The 20,104-nt window shown below is 35.5% G+C and overlaps 1 protein-coding gene across 1 annotated transcript in view; it reads right to left on the reverse strand.

The window, feature by feature from the left end:
* Nucleotides 1–20,104, reverse strand: part of pth1r (parathyroid hormone 1 receptor) — a 156,553-nt gene that overhangs the window by 36,154 nt on the left and 100,295 nt on the right. Inside the window, exons 3-5 of the mRNA XM_056470741.1 lie at nt 14,940–15,050; nt 13,258–13,382; nt 6,712–6,806 (exon numbers count right to left, since the gene is read on the reverse strand). Coding sequence (XP_056326716.1) covers nt 6,712–6,806; nt 13,258–13,382; nt 14,940–15,050 — 331 coding nt within the window. The remainder of the gene's footprint in view (nt 1–6,711; nt 6,807–13,257; nt 13,383–14,939; nt 15,051–20,104) is intronic.

Genomic DNA, 20,104 nt, shown 5'->3' on the forward strand with positions numbered 1-20,104 from the left:
ATAACATACATGATCCCACAACAGTTCAAACACTTGCTTCCCCTTCAAATGATTAAACAAATATATAAATAAATGTTTTTAAAAATGTGTGAACCAAACCACACACCAAACATTTCAGCTTTTTTCATGAACTGTACTATATATTTTTTTTTGTCATGGAATAGCTGTTATGATGGAGGCCACTCTACACTTCCATGGTCCCATTCAGGGTTTCATATTATTGGAAGTGCGTTATAAATGGCCTAATTATGAGACAACTGCCACTCCAAAGCCTCTACTCTCTCCCCTTCATTCAACACAGATCAATAGCAAACCAGCACATGAGAACCAGCGGTCAATTGTACCAGACCACAATTTGAGAGATTGTTTCAGAAACACTACTGATCTGTAATGATTGTGTGTGTTTGAGCTGATCCAACAGCACAAACTCACCGCAAAGTGTGTGATGTTCAATGATATTTTATAGAAATGAATCAACCTGGAACCTTTATAATGAGTGTTTGTACGATTTACTGTTCTTTGTGGTTGTTATCAGATATCTAGCCTTTAAGGCTAGTCCTCCCCGCCCACCGTTCCCACATGCCTGTCAGCGTGCCTCAATCTCCTCCCTCGGCTGCGATGCAGACGCGGACAATTTGGTATTGGTTCAGTAATAATCATAACCGTTATCATGAACTGACGTCATTTATCTCATATGCGCTATATTGCCATATCTTACTATGGCAAGGGAGGCGAGCGCGAGTATTTACAACGCTCCAACTACCTAAAAACGCAGAAACTGTGCACAATTTCACAGCGTGTGTGTTTGCTGGATCAGTCTTTCACTGACACTTACAGCAGAAGTCCCTATTTCACTGCGATTGAGAGAATGAAAGTAAACTCCATTTCCCTCTCTCTCACTGTGGCCCATTTGACCTGCTGGCGTGACTTTTCCTCTCCTCTCGACTGTTACAGCGATCTTTCTGGATACAGACACGAGTGCGTGCCTGCAGAGTTTTCTCCACCGTGTCTATCATGGATCAGCTGTGATTGCTGCTGCCGTTTATCAATGTCACTCATCTGTGAAGAGCGCAGCGCGCAAGAGCCAACGCAGCCCTTTTTGTTGAGCGTATGACCAATCAAAGGGGTGTAAGAGAACTTGGTAGACAAGGATCAGAAAGCGAGCGGATATTTATATTTGTTTATATTATTTGCTATAAATGCTTGTGTTGTTTAAAGGTACAGTTTATATATCTGACAGTTTGTATTAAATGACGGAATTGTATTACAAATAGTATGTAAATATAAATATATGTAAACATTTTAATACAATAATTGCTGCTGTGAAGAAAATATAAAACTGTATGGAAAGCATCGTCAATGCACCGTGATGCACCGAGATATCGAATTGAACCGAATCGATGACATGATAATCGTAACCGAAGCGAACCGTGAGACCAGTGTTGGTTCACACCACTAAAATAATAACTGATGGGTGTTTTGAGCTGAAACTTCACAGACACATTCTGGGGACACAAAAGACTTATATTACATCTTGAAAAAGGGGTAGCCTAGGTCCCCCTTAAATTAAGCTGAAATAACACAATTCTTGAGGCGTTTTAGGACAACTTAATTGTTTTATGTTCAATCCACTTAATTTTGTACAAACTAATAATTTGACTTAATTTAAAACTTATGGCTCCTGGTAGTACCTAAAATAGCAAAGTCGAGTAAAGGAGGTCGAGCCTTCTCATTTATAGCTCCTAAACTCTGGAATAGCCTTCCTGATAACGTCTGACGCTCAGACACACTCTCCCAATTCAAAACTAGATTAAAGACCTATATGTTTAGTAAAGCATACACTCAGTGCACTTAGTGGGCTTCCACACAGGTTTCTGCACCTTATTTATATACACTATGAACATCAGCTACGCTAATTATTCTCTTTATTCTCCATTTCCACCTGGGGATACTCTTCCCGAGGCCCTCAGACTATGCAGAGTCACTGATTTGATCCAAGACCAACGACGAGATGATCCCAAGGTTTCCATATCCTGGACCAGGCCGAATCCTGAGCAGCTACTGTGGTGGTCATGGAGGAGTGGAGAACATGATTCCTGTGACGCTCCAGGGACAGACGAATCTTCGCTGAGGCCAGCTTCCAGCCTCCGCCACTGAGACTGCAGCTCTGCACAAGACGTTTGGCCAGCGGTGAAATTAAAGTGATCGTGCCCAACTGTGCCTGGTTTCTCTCAAGGTTTTTTTTCTTCACCTTCGCCATTTAGTGAAGTTTTTTTTCCCTCTCCGCTGTCGCCACTGGCCTGCATGGTTCGGGATCTGTAGAGCTGCGCATCGTTGGATTTGCTCTTCAGTGTTTGGACTCTCAGTAGTTCAAACTGAACTGAACTTAAACACTATAAACTGAACTACACTGTTCCTATTTACTATGACCCTTTATATGAAGCTGCTTTGACACAATCTACATTGTATAAGCGCTATACAAATAAAGGGGAATTGAATTGAATTCCTTTCTGATGTCCCAACACAATTCGACTATGTGGAACTTAGCAGTTTTTACAGTGTACAAAAACTAAGTTTTATTAAGGTAAGTGGTTGCGAACAACTAATATGGGCTAAATTTAAACAAACAAATTTAATTTAATAATGTTCAACTTAGTTTGTTTGTTTAAATTGAGCCCATATAAATAGTCTGCAACCACTTACCTTAATAAAACTTGAATGAATCATTTATTTAGTGCATGATCTGTATTTATTTGTTTTTAATTAAGGCTACGCTAAATCCTTCCTCTTTTTTCTTACTAATACCCTCATTTCAGCCTCTTCATTGCCAGACATGTTGAAATGTGAAACCTCTTGGCTTTATTTTTGTTATTCCTCTTTCTCTCTCCTCTCTATAGAGGTTTAGAGCGGCTGTGTGGAATCGGCTGGCTTCTCGTCATTAGACTAACTGCTGTTTAACCACCGTCCCATTGGGAACTATTGATCGGGAAGCTCCGATCCGTGTAGATCCTGGCTTCGGCGAGCGAGCCTCAAACACTGCAGCTAATGTCTGAGAGTCACCGTGCTGCATGGCTGATGTCCTGGAGCCCGTACACCTGAGGCCATACTACTGACACTGTGTGCGTGGAAAGGCTGGCAGCGGATCAGCAGAGGCCTAAACGAGCCCTTATTAAAGTCATTTTCCTGACCCGCGTTTCCTGGTGCCTGGGCAATGGACAGGCTCTTAAAAACACGGAGCACTGGAGCCGAGTCAAGCTAATCTGCTAGCTGTCAGCGGCTCGTTCCGCACACGACCTGGTGCTTTATTTGAATAGGCCCGCTGGATAAACAACGGAGGGAACCTCTTTGCATTAATTAGCAATGGAAATGGAACGATTGAAGGCAGAAGTAATAAATGCACTCATATGTCCTCAAAATGAAAAAGGGCCAGCACTCACACATAAACGCACACACACATACATATGAACACACACACACACAGTGGCGTAGCAACCGGGGGAGACTGGGGGGATACGTCCCCCTCACTTTTAGAGACAGACCGTTTAGAAACAGGTGATTAATAATTATATGAACGTATGATCTCATACAGCCATCCCCCCCACCCCTGCACACACACACACATATATATACACACAAACATTAGTATTGGTGAGGTTTATGAGGACAAAATATATGGCCTTACCCCCAAACCCAAACCTTGCAGGCATCTTTGAAAGTCAAAAGACCCTGTTAAGTATGAATTTTAAACGTAACCCTCACAGCAAACCTGTGGTCTATTAAGTATGATTTTATGTGTTTTGAATTATGAGGACATAAGGCATGTCCTCATAAAAAAAACTCAATGTTGTAATATCTACAGTAGGTCATACCCATGTCACTATATCAATTTCTGTCCTTGTAAACCACCCAAACCAGCACACACACTCACACGCTGATATTGGTGGTTTATGAGGACTCTCAATAGCTGTAATTTATTTTATACTGTAAAAAAGCTAATTATATAAATATGCTTAAATATAAATATAATAACTTGTGGCCCATTAAGTATTTTTTTGTGTTTTGAATTACAAGGACCTAAGGAATGTCTTCATAAAACTCAATTTTGTAATAACTAAGTCATAACCAAGTCACTATATAAATGTCTGTCCTTGAAAACCACCCAAACCAGCACACACACACATGCACTATGGACTGGTATTAGTGGTATATGAGGACTCTCCATATGCATGATGTCTTTATACTGTAAAAAAGCATATTGTATGGCCCTCCCCCTAAACTTAACCCTCACAGCTAACCTGTGGTCTATTAAGTATGATTTTATGTGTTTTGAATTATGAGGACATAAAGCATGTCCTCATAAAAAAACTCAATGTTGTAATATCTACAGTAGGTCATACCCATGTCACTATATCAATTTCTGTCCTCATAAACCACCCAAACCAGCACACACACTCACACGCTACTATTGGTGGTTTATGAGGACTCTCCATAGCTGTAATGTATTTTAAACTGTAAAAAAGCCTATTATATAAATATGCTTAAATATAAATATAATAACTTGTGGCCCAATAAGTATTATTTTTGTGTTTTGAATTACAAGGACCTAAGGAAAGTCTTCATAAAAATTCAATTTTGTAATAACTAAGTCATAACCAAGTCACTATACAAATGTCTGTTCTTGAAAACCACCCAAACCAGCACACACACACATGCACTATGGACTGGTATTAGTGGTATATGAGGACTCTCCATATGCATGATGTCTTTATACTGTAAAAAAGCATATTGTATGGACCTCCCCCGAAACTTAACCCTCACAGCTAACCTGTGGCCCATTAAGTATGATTTTATGTGTTTTGAATTATGAGGACATAAGGCATGTCCTCATAAAAAAACTTAATGTTGTAGGTCATACTCACGTCACTACACCAATTTCTGTCCTTGTAAACCCCCCAAACCAGGTACACACAAATATACTCTCATCCTGATATTGGTGATTTATGAGGACTCTCCATATGTGTAATGTTTTTCATACTGTAAAACAAAAGCTTATTTATGACCTAAATTCTAAATCTAACTCTCACAGGTAACTTGTAGCAAATTTTGTCAAAAAAAAAAGTCAAAAGACCCCATTAAGTATGATTTTTAAGCATTTTGAATTACGAGGACATAATAAATGTCCTCATAAAAACTCATCATTGTAATACCTAGGTCATACCCATATCACTATATCAATTTCTGTCCTCATAAACCACCCAAACCAGCACACACACAAAGGATGAACTCTTAGAGAAACATCCATTTGAAACGTTCATTTGGAAAACGGATCGCTTCAGTCGAAAGTCAAAACATCAGAATTAAAACTTGAAATGGCCAATTTCTGCACACACTCAAAAACAGTAACTCTTTAAAGCTATTGTGCCTCATTCACACATTTGAAGCCATTCCTACATCAAATGTGACAGATTAAGTAGTCAGTCTCATGATAATAAAAGCACACATCAAGTCCACATGAAATGTCTTTTGTCCCTTTAAAGCGATATGCATAAAACCCCAGCAGCCAGCAGACATTCAGCTGGAAAACTGTGATAAATGTGTCGAAATGTCTGATTTCAATTAAACGAATGCAGCCGTCAACAAAATGGGAAATTGATTGTCACCTAAGACTGCAGTTTACGAGGTATTTCTCACATCCGCAACGTGAAATCAATGCAAATGAATTCCTTTGGCAGTATTGACAGATATATTGACAGGAAAACGCAACACCGCATGTAGACTGTCATATGCTAAACTTTGTGCAGCAGATCTATTTATCACATAGTTACTCTTTGTTTGAAAACTGCATTAAGCTATAATTGTGTAAACACTGGCAAACTCATTGGAAGTATGTGCCTAAGCCTACATTTTGCGGAATGTAAAATATGTTTGAGAGGGGTATGTTTTTTTTAATGTTTCAAATGGAAAATCCACTAGAGGGCGCTGTTTACATCTTTGCAAATCTGAAATCTATTACTTTGGGTGTGTTTTGAAGACGTCCAGGAGAAGTAAATGGAAGAGAAAAGTGCACTGCGAACACAGTTTACCTTGATTTTGTATTGCTTTTATCTATTTTGTTGAAGCATGCTTTGCCAGACTTGAACGCTCTGTAATAAACACCATATACGAGCAAATACTAGAAAAGTGTCCAAATGGAGATTTATAGGTGACGCAAACATATTTATTACAAATTATAGATTACATTAGTTTGTTTTGTGGTGTTTATTTAGTGTTGTGTGATAAACGGCATTTAAATAATCCTTTATTTATCAATAATATGTCCCTGTAAATATCTTTAACAAAAAATGTCATCCTCATACTGCCCTCTAGTGTTCATTTCACAAAAATTGCAATCAAACATATGTTACGTAAACTAGAAATGTAGGCTGACGCACATACTGTATTTCCAATAATCCTGTATTGATTAAAGTTCACAGATATATTGTAGGCCTGATCTACACTGAAAAAGCACAGCTCAACATCAGTGTCGTTATATTTTACATATACACATCTTGCCAAGTTCGTTCAGACAATATCAAACAATATTCATACAAACGTGTTTTGTAAAGTCCACAGAAATAGGAAAATGCCCTTAAAATTGCTTTTTAAGATTACGTATTTGTGAAGGGTTTGGTTAATCCTCTCTGCGGAAACAAAGAGGTGTGTTTTTCTCACCGAAAGTATCCGAGGATGACTGTGGCCACCATAAGTGATCCTAGAGAGATGGAGTAGCCCACTGTGTAGATCAGGTAAAGTCTGTCGAAAACCTCCTGGGGATTAAGACAACAGAGAGTGAGAAACCACAGCTAATAAACAACAGCATCAGTAATACAACAGCAAATGAGCGTAGGGTTTGTGTTATACAATATAGACAATTAATCTGATTATATATTGATAGTTTATTAGAGATGGCAGTTTTATGACAATGACAAAATTATATAAATTAAATGTAGAAATAGTAATGTAGCAATATAATATGAGAATATATAACAATATAGCAGCAATTACCTGAACTTTAACATTATATTTCTATTCAATTTATATTTAATATTATATATTTATGAATAAATATTAAAACAAACAAATAAATAAATAAATTAAAAAACATAAAAAACAAACAAATAAATAAACAAACAAATGAACAAACAAAAATAAATAAGAAAACAAATAAATAAACGAACAAATAAATGAATAAATAAAACAAATAAATAAATAAACAAACAAATGAATATATGAATAAATGAACAAATAAATAAACAAATAAATGAGCAAACAAAAAACGAACAAATAAATAAATAAATAAATAAATAAACAAATAAATAAATAAATAAATAAATAACCGAACAAACAAAAAGAAGAACAAACAAATAAATGTATAAATAAAAATATAATAAAACAAATAAACAAACAGATAAATAAACGAACAAATAAATAAATTAATTAATTAATTAATAAAATAAATAAAAAAATAGAAATAAACGAACAAATAAATAAATAAATAAAAACAAACAAACAAACAAACAAACAAACAAATAAATAAATACATAAACAAACAAATAAAAATAATACAAAAATATACAAACAAATAAATAAATAAACAAACAAATAAATACATGAACATCTAAATAAATAAATAAATGAACAAACAAATAAACGAACAAATAAATAAATAAAAAATAAATAAATAAAACAAATAAATAAACAAACAAACAAACAAAAAGAAGAACAAACAAATAAATGGATAAATAAATATATATAATAAAACAAATAAACAGATAAATAAACAAACAGATAAATAAACAAACAAATAAATAAATGTATTAATTAATTGATTAATTAATTACTAAAATAAATAAAAAATATAGAAATAAATGAACAAACAAATAAATAAATAAATAAATAAACAAATTAAAAATAATAGTAAAAATAAACAAACAAATAAATAAATAAACAAACAAATAAATAAATTAATTAATAAATTAATTAATAAATAACTTAATTAATAATAATAATAATACCAATAAACATTCATAAGTAATATATATATTTTTTTTATTAAAACATCCCTTTACAGCACAGATTAACTTCTTTTTCATCACCAGGACTACATCTAAGTCTGGAAGCATTTAATGTTTTTCTTCAGCTCCACTCTATATAATGTTATGAAACAATCCCACCGTTTCCTTCATGTTTACTACTATTTACACCACATGAAAATGCACATCAGCAGTCTCTAATTTCTGTTTGGGCTCAAACTCGAAAGCTCCAGCATTTGCATCTTTTACTGTGTAAACAAACGCAGGGCTGGTAAAGGAATTACGTACTCAATCTCAGCATTTTTTCCTCCTGTTTATTTAGAAAGCCCGTGATGGCGGTGTCTGCTCACTGCCTCATGCGAAAACTGTTTGTCTTGAAGTTCTGAGCGGCATGTGAAAACTGAGCGCTCGCACATTCAGCCGAAATGACATTAGATGCATTATAGGAGAGTGATCTGGAGGTTTGGGGGCACCGCAGTGGCCCGGCAAGAAGGTTGCTGGTTCGAGCCTCGGCTCGCTCAGTTGGCATTTCTGTGTGGAGTTTGCATGTTCTCCCTGTGTTGATGTGGGTTTCCTCCGAATGCTCCGGTTTCCCCAAAAATCCAAACACATGCGGTATAAGTGAATTAATGAACCAAATTGGCTGTAGTGTATGAATGTGAATGAGTGTGTGTTTCCCAGTGATGGGTTGTGACCGGAAGGGCATTCGCTGTGTAAAACACATGCTGGATAAGTTCAGTTCAGTCCGCTGTGGCAACCCCTGATTAATAAAGGGACTAAGCCAAAGGAAAATGAATGAAAGAATGAATGATTTGGAGTTCAGATACAACAGCAGATCTGCCAGATGTTAACATTCAGGATTAGATTTGATGGTAAAAATCTGGCGCTGTGTTTGTGCTGTTCAGTCGCTGCACTCCAAAGCATTTCATTTGCACTGATGATTTTCTAATTAACTCCAGAAACGAAACAAAGATCTCAGCCCTCGATGCACAATGTTATACACTGTAAGACGTGTAGATTCATTAGGCAAATAGATGAAGCTAAAACTGTGAAGTGTAGAAAAAAAGTAGATTGGATGTAAAGTGATTAAGTTGCGCTCCCAAAAATCTCAAGAATTGTGTTGTTATAGCTCATTTTTAGTCCACTGAAAAAAGTTCATTGGATTTACTACATTATTTAGGGTAAGCGGTTCCATTGGTACCCTTTTGGCAGTGGAAACGCAAGCCTTATAAAGGTGACCCGTACCGACTCGTACCGTACCACTCATTAGAAATGGCCCACTAGTGTCTTGAAGAATATCTAATCAAATATTATGTGCTGTCATCATGGCAAAGATAAAATAAAGCAGCTATTAGAGATGAGTTATTAAAACTATTATGATTAGAAATGTGTTGAAAACATCTCTCCTTTAAACAGAAATATATTCGGGGGGGGTAATAATTCTGACTTCAACTGTACGTGTTTTACAGTTTTTGGTGAACTCTATTGATTGTGGGGATTGCACTGATTCATTTCATCTCAGATGTCTGAAGTAGAACCCTTGTTTTTTCACACAGCGTTCAGCTTGTGTGTGCATTCCTCATCTAAATGGTAAATAGCTGGGCCCGCAGCTCAACTTTTCGCCAGTCTGAATCCAAATGAAAAGCGCACGGATGAAAGAAATGAATCTAAACCAAACTAAACAAACAAAAGGCCTCAGTGTTAACATTGATGACTAACGGCCTGTGTGCACACAATGCGGTTCGACTTTTCAGGGAACACGGCGGAAAGAAAGTGTCATTATTTCCTCTCGTGGGTTTTTCCCAAGCTAGATCAGTTAAGAAGAATAATATGCCAGAAACGCTATTTTAATTAGCCCAAGTTCATTAAAAAACATGTAAAATACATTGCTCCGAGTATGTTTTATCGCACGTTTCTGATGACAAATCCACTAGAGGGCGCTGTCTACATTTTTGCGAATATGTAATACGAGTGTGTTTTGTTGTATGTTTCAGATTCACATCCTATTCGTAGACGTCCAGGGGAAGACGGAGCTTGTGGTACAGATCAGCTAGCACATCACTTTAAGTTAAACCCTTCGCTAAACTCAACCAATAGTGTTTTCAGAAGCAGACAGAAGAGAAAAGTGCACTGCGAACACATAGTTTACCTTGATTTACCATTGATTTACCTCTTTTGTTCAAACCTGAGCGCTCTGAAGCATAAATACCTTACAAAATGAGCTACGAGCTAAATGACCACACCAGAAAAGCATCTATAAGTGATGCCAACATATTTATAACAAATCATAGTCATCATTATGTTCATTTAGGGAGTTTATTTTGTAAAGTAATCCTTTATTTGTTGATAATATTTTCTTGTAAATGTCATTTGTGTGAAATAAAACCTAAAGTCGTCAGCCTCATACTGCCCCCTAGTGTTCATTTCACATATAAACTGCAGTCAAATGTATGTTTAAGAATGTTTTTTGCAGTTTCACACACAATTCTGGCTGACGTACATATTTCCAACGAGCTTGTGTTGAATTTAGCATAGCACGACAGCAAATATTTAAACTAACCACCCGCAACACAGTGCAAAATCCATGTTCAATATTTAAATGAAGCTATTTACATTCATATCCCTGCAAACATGTCTGAGTGGGCTACTTTCACAAAAATAGCCTGATCTAATACATATATGCATATGTTTATGTATATGTAGAATATACATCAAGCAATTACTGTCAAAAAGCAGCATCTGAATGTATTCTAGACTATACGTATTGAAAAACCTATTTTTGCTGCTTCTTAAATTGACCTCAAATGAACTGAAGCAGCACAGTTTCCGAACATCTAGTCTAATTTGATTACATTTTGTTTCCATTCGATTGTAAATATTGAAATTTACTTAATCCTTACATGTATGGACTATTTTTTTTGTGTTGCTATTAACTAAATGCTTCTCTCTTTTTTAGTTCCCGGCACTGTTTGCGTAGAGCTGAATCAGGAAAAGTAAATATTGAAATTAAATGTTATTTTTATGTGTTTTGTGGTTCAACGGATCTTTTATTTGACATTTAAAGGTCATGAGAGTGATATGAGAGTAAAACAAAGCACTTAAATGTACTCATAATAACAGTTTGCAGTCAGATGTTTGGTTAGATTTCATGTCATGCTTTAAGACTACCTGTTTAACTTCTATGACTGAATTAGGAAAACACTGTCCAATAAGTCTTTAAAAATGCTTACTTCATTGCTATCTTATTTTAATTTATAAAAATGTTGGATGTTTATTTTTGGACAGTGTTTTTTATATTCCAGTCTGTGCTTTTGAGTTACGGGAAAACCTGTTACAACTGTTGTAGAGTTGTGTAAACCTCTTGTAATTTTATCCAGGACAAGAGAAGACCTTTGAAACCAATATTTACATCAAACAATATTTCAGCTTTCAGTCCAGGCACATTTTCACACATTGCATCAATTTATATATAGTTTCTGTAATAGAACAATAACGTGAACTTTTTGTGAAAATAAAATGTCAAAATAAGCAAAAAGGAATCAGATCTGTCATCATTTGAGGTCATGCACACACACACACACACACACACACGCGCACGCACGCACGCACGCACGCACGCACGCACGCACACACACACACACACACTTAATAAATCATACAACTGATATACTTCAACGCTAATATTTATTTCCCATGTTAATTTTGGATCTATGTTTTTAGTCAGTTCATATAAAAATAAATCATTTTTATTATGCAATCTAAATTATCAGAATTATATTATCAATCTGTGTTTTGATTAATATTGCTCCAGATATTCTATTAAATTACAGCCCTTTTGAAATAATGACTTTGTTTGACATACAGCCTGAAATCACCTCACAAATATATATTTTTTCAGCTTTTGAAGTTATTTGTGGTCTCCTCCTAACTGTGCCTTTCTACAACTTTATCCTGAAGCTCTTTTAAAAGCAGGGTGTAATGTGAGTTAACACTATATGCTCTATTTACGCTATATACAAGATATACACTAACCGGCCACTTTATTAGGTACACCTTACTAGTACCGTGTTGGAGATATTTTGCCTTCAGAACTGCCTTAATCCTTCATGGAATAGATTCAGCAAGATACAGGAAATATTCCTCAGAGATTTTGCTCCATATTGACATGATAGCATCACACAGTTGCTGCAGATTTGTCGGCTGCACATCCATGATGCCAATCTCCCGTTCCACCACATCCCAAAGGTGCTCTATTGGGTTGAGCTCTGGGGACTGTGGAGGCCATTTGAGTACAGTGAACTCATTGTCATGTTCAAGAAACCAGTCTGAGATGATTCACGCTTTATAACATGGTGCAGAAATGGAGACTCATCAGACTTGGCAACGTTTCTCTAATCTTCTATTGTCCAGTTTTGGTGAGCCTGTGTGAATTGTAGCCTCAGTTTCCTGTTCTTAGCTGACAGGAGCGGCACTCTGTGTGGTCTTCTGCTGCTGTAGCCCATCCGCCTCAAGGTTGGACGTGTTGTGTGTTCAGAGATGCTCTTCTGCAGACCTCGGTTGTAACGAGTGTTTATTTGAGTTACTGTTGCCTTTCTATCAGCTGGAACCAGTCTGGCCATTCTCCTCTGATCTCTGGCATCAACAAGACATTTGCGCCCACAGAACTGCATCTCACTGGATATTTGAGTATAGATTTTAACAGGGCATGATGATTTTCTATAGGCTCTGAACATGCAACTAACTGTAAGCAAATAGTCAGTATATGCACTCCCAGAAATAAAGAAACAAAAGCTGTCACTGGCACGGTACCTTTTCAAAAGATACACATTTATACCTATCAGGTCCACGTTTGTACCTTAAATGTACATATTTTTACCTGAAAGTACCTTAAAGGTACAAAAGTATACCCTTCAGGTACAAAAATGTTCCTTAAAGGGACCAATTTGCAAGGTGCAAAAGTGTACATTTTGAAAAGGCACCTTCCCAGTGACAGCTTTTGTACCTTTATTTTTTAGTGTGTGCAATTAATTAATTTTACTCAGCAGTGAAATGAATATTGTAACAAAAACACATTTAAATAAAGCATGGCCTAAATTTGTTATTATATCAGTTGGCATGAATCAAATTTGGACCATTAAATGTTGAAAACCTCTGACACAGAAATGAGACAGCAGCAGGATCTTACCCTCTCCTTGTTCTGGTTATAATGGGGGAAGAATTTGGCACACTCGCTGTAATTAGCCCAGGTTTTGTTGTTATGTGAGGCCAGTTCCCAGGTCCCGTTGAGATCGCAGCGCCGGTAGGCATGACCTTGAGATACATCGCACACAAAACCAGTGTCAAACAAAGCAGTCTTCACTTAGAACATTCATGCATTGATTTCTCATTCACACTGACAGATCGACATACAGTATCATATGAAATGATCAATGCTTTTAGTCTTAAACAGAGACATAAATATGGATTCAGCTATCGATGAAAAGGGAATACAATAAAAGCTGCACAACAGTAAGATGTCCAATTAGTGCTTTCGTATGTAGCTGCTGTAATTAATGGATCTCTGCTGGAAACACTGTTTTCAGGGAATTTTACTGTATGGATTCAATCCCGATTTCCCGAAATGAAGCATAAACGCTCCCAGAACTCAATTCTGGAAAGCGAGCACTCTTTGTATTGTTTTCCCCCTTGGAATATTTTCTTATGGTTACATTATCCTCATTTGTGCATCACTTTGGCATCTGCTAAATGAATAAATGTAAATATAATGCAGTCAGGGAGGGCATCATCACTTCTCAGATCACCATCCAAATACACAAACATTTGCTTTAAGAAATCATGCCTTGTTTTCTGTTATGAATGTAAAAAACGCATGCAGATTTCCAAAGAGTGTTTGTCTGAAAGAAGGGTTATGCTTTAGTTTAAGTCACATTATGTATGAAATTGCATAAAAAAATAAGTACGGTGTACTTATTGTGTTTATATTGACTTATGGGGCTATTAAGCTTAGGTTTAGTGACAGATTTGGTGGTATGGGGAGGTTTAAGAGTGGTTAAGGTGTAAGGGATGCGATAACAGTGTATTTATAAATTAAATGCCACAGTTTTTGACTGTTTGGCGCCATCTTGTGTCTGAAAAATGCGCAGGTTAGTGTATACTCCATTCAGCGCGTTTAGATTCTGTCAGCTTTGTGTTTTGACTGTTTGGCGCCATCTTGTGTTTGAATAATGCACAGGTTAGTGTATACTCCATCAGCTGTTTTGTTTTCTGTCAGCTTTGTGTTTTTGACTGTTTGCCGCCATCTTGTGTCTGAATAATGCACAGGTTAGTGTATACTCCATCAGCTGTTTTTGACTGTTTGGTGCCATCTTGTGTCTGAATAATGCACAGGTTAGTGTATACTCTATCAGCTGTTTTCCTTTCTGTCAGCTTTGCGTTTCTGACTGTTTGTCGCCATCTTGTGTCTGAATAAAGCGCAGTTTAGTGTATACTCCATCAGCTGTTTTCCTTTCTGTCAGCTTTGGCATGTAAATGCCAGAATCAATAAACTATTATGGCTCAGAACAATGTTTTGTGTCTAGTTTTTATATTTTGTTGCAAGTAGCCATGTAATAAGAGTGATAAAGTACATCCAGGCAGTTGATTTCCCAGATTAAACTCATCAGTCTAATACAAAAATAACTTAAAATAAAGTGTAACCAAATAGGAAGCGATGAGATTTTGAAGCATCACCAATGATCTATTGTGAACGAAGAAAAAGCCAGACTCTGGAGCATATGGTTTTGTTCATCAACGCTGGAGTTTCTCCATCATTGTCCAGGCAGTGCTGACAGATATCAGTAAAGCACAAGTCAGCTTCTGCAAACTCACCTTTGTGGTTGAAGTCATATATATACTCTGGGCATGAAGTGGACACCATCTTTCCAGGAACTCCCTCGGGCCAACATAGGATGCCATCCCACTCTGGCAGACAGGATCCCTCTATAATACAAAGCAGGATTGACATTTAGATATGGAGGCAGATCAGTCTCAAAAACAATACATTTACAAGCTATAATTCATACATCCACAACACAATTCACATTTACAAAATCCAATTCGTAAGTCCAAAACATGATTCGTGAATACACAAATTAAATTTGTCAATTCAAAACACAATTGGTAAATGCACAAATATGATTTGTAAATTCAAAACACGATTCGTTAATACACAAATCCAATTCGTAAATTCAAAACACGATTCGTTAATACACAAATCTAATTTATTTGGTGAAAATATTTATGATATTTACTTGTGAATTCACAAACTTTGTGCTGTATTTATAAATTATGTTTTGAATGTACAAATTGGATCATTCAACATGTGTGAATATTGTTTTGTATTGTATTTAGACAGATCGAACTGCAGTACACACACACACACACACATACACTTGCTCCAGCAACACACAAATAACCTTCTACACAATGAAGTTGACACTCGGACACATTGAGATTTGCTCTTTTTCTGAATGACAGGCTACAATCTTTAACAGTTCTATACAATCGTCAGTGCACTCTGATTGAACACAAAGTGTCAGTCAGTGTAACAATGAACAGCTGCAGGTCTTTCATTCCAGGGCTTTCTTGTTTGTGCATGCACTTTTGTAATGATGATGTGGAAAAAAGCGAAAGGAAAACAAGTACTGAGAAAAGTTTTTATCTGTTGTGGAATGGAGGGGATTTATTTGCTGAATGAGGTTTTAAAAATGTTGTCAATGAAAATAAGCACATGTTATAATAGCTCATTTTAATTGTGCAAAATAAACATGTCTGTATGAATATTTGTTGGTTTTAATTTTGTGTTGACGCCGCCAGCAAAAGCCACATGTTATTTGCTTGAAAATTTAGGCCTGTTTTGAACTTGTATTATGGGGATATTAGTCAATAAAAAATAATTAAAAACATAAACAATATAAACAAATAAACAATAATAAACAATAAACAAATAAATAAATTTAATTCATTTGAAAATAAAATAATAACAAAAAATAAAATAAAATAAAATGTAATAAAAATAAATTAAGACAAATGAACAAAATAAAATACAATAAAAATAAAGAAATTTAACAAAATAAATAAAAATAAATAAAAAAATAGAATAATAAGAAATGTAACAAGGTAAATAAAATATTGATAAAAAAGATAAAATGATGAAAACATTTTAAAAATTTATGAAAAAGAAAAAATTTATTAAAAATAAAACAAACAATAACTAATAAATAAATAAATAAATAAAAAATAAGAAGAAATAAAAAAATAATAAAATGAAACATAAAAAATTTAAAATAAACAAATAATTAATAAAATAAAATAAAACAAGAAATGTAACAAAAATAAATAAAATAAAAAAATAATAAAATATAAATAATAAGAAATATAAAAATGTAATAAATAAATAATACAATACAAATAATAAGAAATTTAACAAAAACAAATAAAATAAATACATAAATCAATAAAATTTTAATAATTAGAAATTAAAACATAAATAAATAAATAAATAAATAAATAAATAAATAAATAAATAAATAAATAAATAAATAAATAAATAAATAAATAAATAAATAAATAAATAAATAAATAAATAAATAAATAAATAAATAAATAATCATCCTAGTGAAAGTCCAAACCAAACTCAAAATGGCTCTAAATCTTGTGGACATCAACAAATCCATGGCATTTAAAAAAATATATAGCATTAATAAAAATCCCTTTTTACAATATGGAAGTAAAAATGGAGTATTTTGTTTTTGTGTGAAGAAAACATAAATATAATCATTATTATTTTTATATAACTTTTTAAGCAATATTGTTTAATATATTTAGCTTATTTTTTTTTTTTTGTCTGTGAATTATGGTGCTAATAGAGTTTCATGAACAAGTTGTCAAGCGCAAAGGTGATTTCCATTAAATGATGTGTCACATTTAGTTGAAATCTCTATTGCACACCCCCAGAAAACGCATCCCTTGAGAGCATGCTGTGATATTTCTGCATCATTTTTTTAAAGCTTATCTATGACATGACCATTATATGGAGGAGCGCGAGGCGAGCAGGACATTTTTCTTTTTTTAATTTCACCTGTTGTTGTCTGAACATGAGTGAGCGTACTGCGCTGGAACAGCATCAGGGTTAGTAAATGATGACTTAATTTTCTTTCCAGCTCAAGTGATCATCTGAGATGCATTATTGTTTCCACCTGTTATTAAAATGCCTTTCAGCTGCATCTCCTGCGACCAATTCTGCTGGATTCCCTCGAGTTTTCATTTCATCACACTCCATATAAGTTTTACAGCACCAGAGAGAGCAGCTCATGGACAAACCCATCTTACACAGATCATCAGCATTCGGGTATGTAAGAGAACAAAATGGAGGATTTTTGTTTTTATTATTTAGTTGCTCTTACACACAATTGACCCATGGTTAGTACATACTAGAAGAGTAAACATTATGTTTCCATCCACTTATTTTTATCTGCATTTTAAAAATATAGCCAGGGTGTGAATTACTGGGGGTTTAGGTGGATTAACTCACCCAAGTAATGCTTGATTTCCTCCCACTCGAAAGGACTCTAAAGTTGCGCTCACACTGGGCTTTTCCTCCCATAGACTTCCATTCATACGCACGCGAATGCGTCAGACCGGAAACGCAAGGCCATGCATTAAGTTTCGAAGCTCGCTGCGGTGCAAAGTTCAAGCTTGGTGAACTCTGACCTGCGAAATCGCATCACTTGACTGCGTGAGAATAATTGAGGATTAAAACAGGACCTCTCTGGACAGAAATTCAAAGTATTGAGCAATCGTTGGCTTTTTTAAATGTCTAATTATCTTGTTTAATCCCGCCCCTTTTCGCAGCGCCGTACGACAGAATTTCGCACACACAAAGCCCAGTGTGACGGCAGCTTCAATAGTGAGAAATAGTAAGCTCTGACCTGCATCTTAAATACTAAGTTACTAATTAAAATAATAGATAATATTAATACACATTTGACCACCCCTAATGGATTATACCATTGTGAATGCATAATTGCGTCAATCAATCTATGACAGAAAAATCTAGACATGGTAAGTGTCTTTACACTATTTAAAAAAAATAGGTGTTTGTTTCTACATAGAGCCTAAAAGTAAAGTAAAATCAGCCACATAGTTTGTATAGTTTGACCTATAGTAACCTTTGAAATAGCCAATCAGAGGATATTGTAGGTCAGAATACACAAAATATCCCCAAAAAATGTTTTATTAATAAAATAGATGTCATTTAATTTGATTCACTGAAGCGTGTATTACAAAAAATAACATCATCAAAAAAGTTGATCCCCTGATTGTCAGTGTATAATTCACACCCTGAATATAGCATAAATATTTACTTAATGCAAATGACAAGACATTTTGAAAATGTGCAAAAAAAAATGAGCATTTATTGAATAAATTTCAGCATGCGCATTAAAAAAAGTCATGGGATGTAGTAAAGTACCACATACATTCTCGACAGTTCACTACAGTAATATGCATTGCATTGTGGGCCATTTTAAAACTTTTACAGTAATTTATTTATCTGAATTTGCGATATTCTACTGTACTGTATTGGATGGACACAGTACTAACATGGCGAACTGTTCTATAAATGCAATATCACACTTGTAGCAGTGCGATATGGCTGTATATTGGTACTTGCAGTAGGTGTGCATTAGCTTGAAGTTGCAAGCCGAGTGCCTTAAGGGGGTCACACACCAAAAGCGCCACGCAGCGCCACGCAGCGCCATACATTTCAGAATTCTAAATATAGGTTTCTATCAGGGTACACACACCGGCGCCGCAAGTCGGCGGCTGTCGGCGGCATCCAGCCACAACTCAGGGCGCTGTTCATATTTCTGCCGCGCCACAGAGCGCCATCTGATTAGTTTCATGTTAAATATCATGCGAATGTGCACGTCTGGTGTGTGATACTTTTATCTGTCATGTACGCGCCGTGTCGCTGCGCCGAGCAGCGCTTCTGGAGTGCGACCTGCTTTAGTGTCCCACTAGTGGCGATATACAGCCATATCGCACTGCTACACACTGTGTTTATACAACGTCGGCCGCCATCAGCCTGTCTGAGCAGACCAAAGAAAGTGAGGATTGACGTTCCACCACAAGATGGCGACAGAGATGCATAATAAGTCCTTGAGAGAGAAAAACTCAGCGTTACTCAGCGTAAATGTCAAACTGCTTTCTAAGTCGATCTCTCTCTTTTTTGTATGTTGTAATGCTGTATTTATACCGTAGTAATCTGGTAGTGTTTACTTTGCTCTTACTTTTTCTGGGTTAATTATTGCAAAATCCCAATTGCAACAGAGAACTACTGAGAAATCTCTGTAGACTGATGACATTTCATGCCGTTCAGCCTTATACCTTAAAATCTGAGCACAAATCAGCTGTTTTGTCATCACTTTAGACATTACGCTAGAGAATCATTCAAATACTAGCTCTAAAGTGATGCTGGTGAAGTAGCAACGGCTTTTGCTGTTCTGACGTCAGCTGCAGATGTGAATGAATGGCGAAAGAAAGCAGCTCCTTGTACAAAAGGGTTTTTGTGACTCCATGCTTGATTTTCTTTTTGAAATACATGATTATGCCGTCGAACTGTTGTATAAACGCTATATCAGACTCGTAGCAGAGTGATATGGCTGTATATCGGCACTGATGGGGCACTAAAGCACTCGGCAGCTTCAAGCCAACACACACCTCCCATCAGTGCAGATATACAGCCATATTGCACTGTTACTTGTATGTATGTATGTATGTATGTATGTATGTATGTATGTATGTATGTATGTATGTATGTATGTATATATATATATATATATATATATATATACACACACATTTGCACACGAACACAAACAAGAAAAAAGGTTGGTAACCATTGTAGTAAATGATATTTTGTGACCTACAAGAGCATCTACAAAAGCAATGAGGTTGAATGAATAATCAAACCCCTCTAGAAGTGGTCAAAA

The sequence above is a fragment of the Danio aesculapii genome, chromosome 2 (genome assembly GCF_903798145.1).
Source record: "Danio aesculapii chromosome 2, fDanAes4.1, whole genome shotgun sequence".
NCBI lineage: Eukaryota > Metazoa > Chordata > Actinopteri > Cypriniformes > Danionidae > Danio > Danio aesculapii.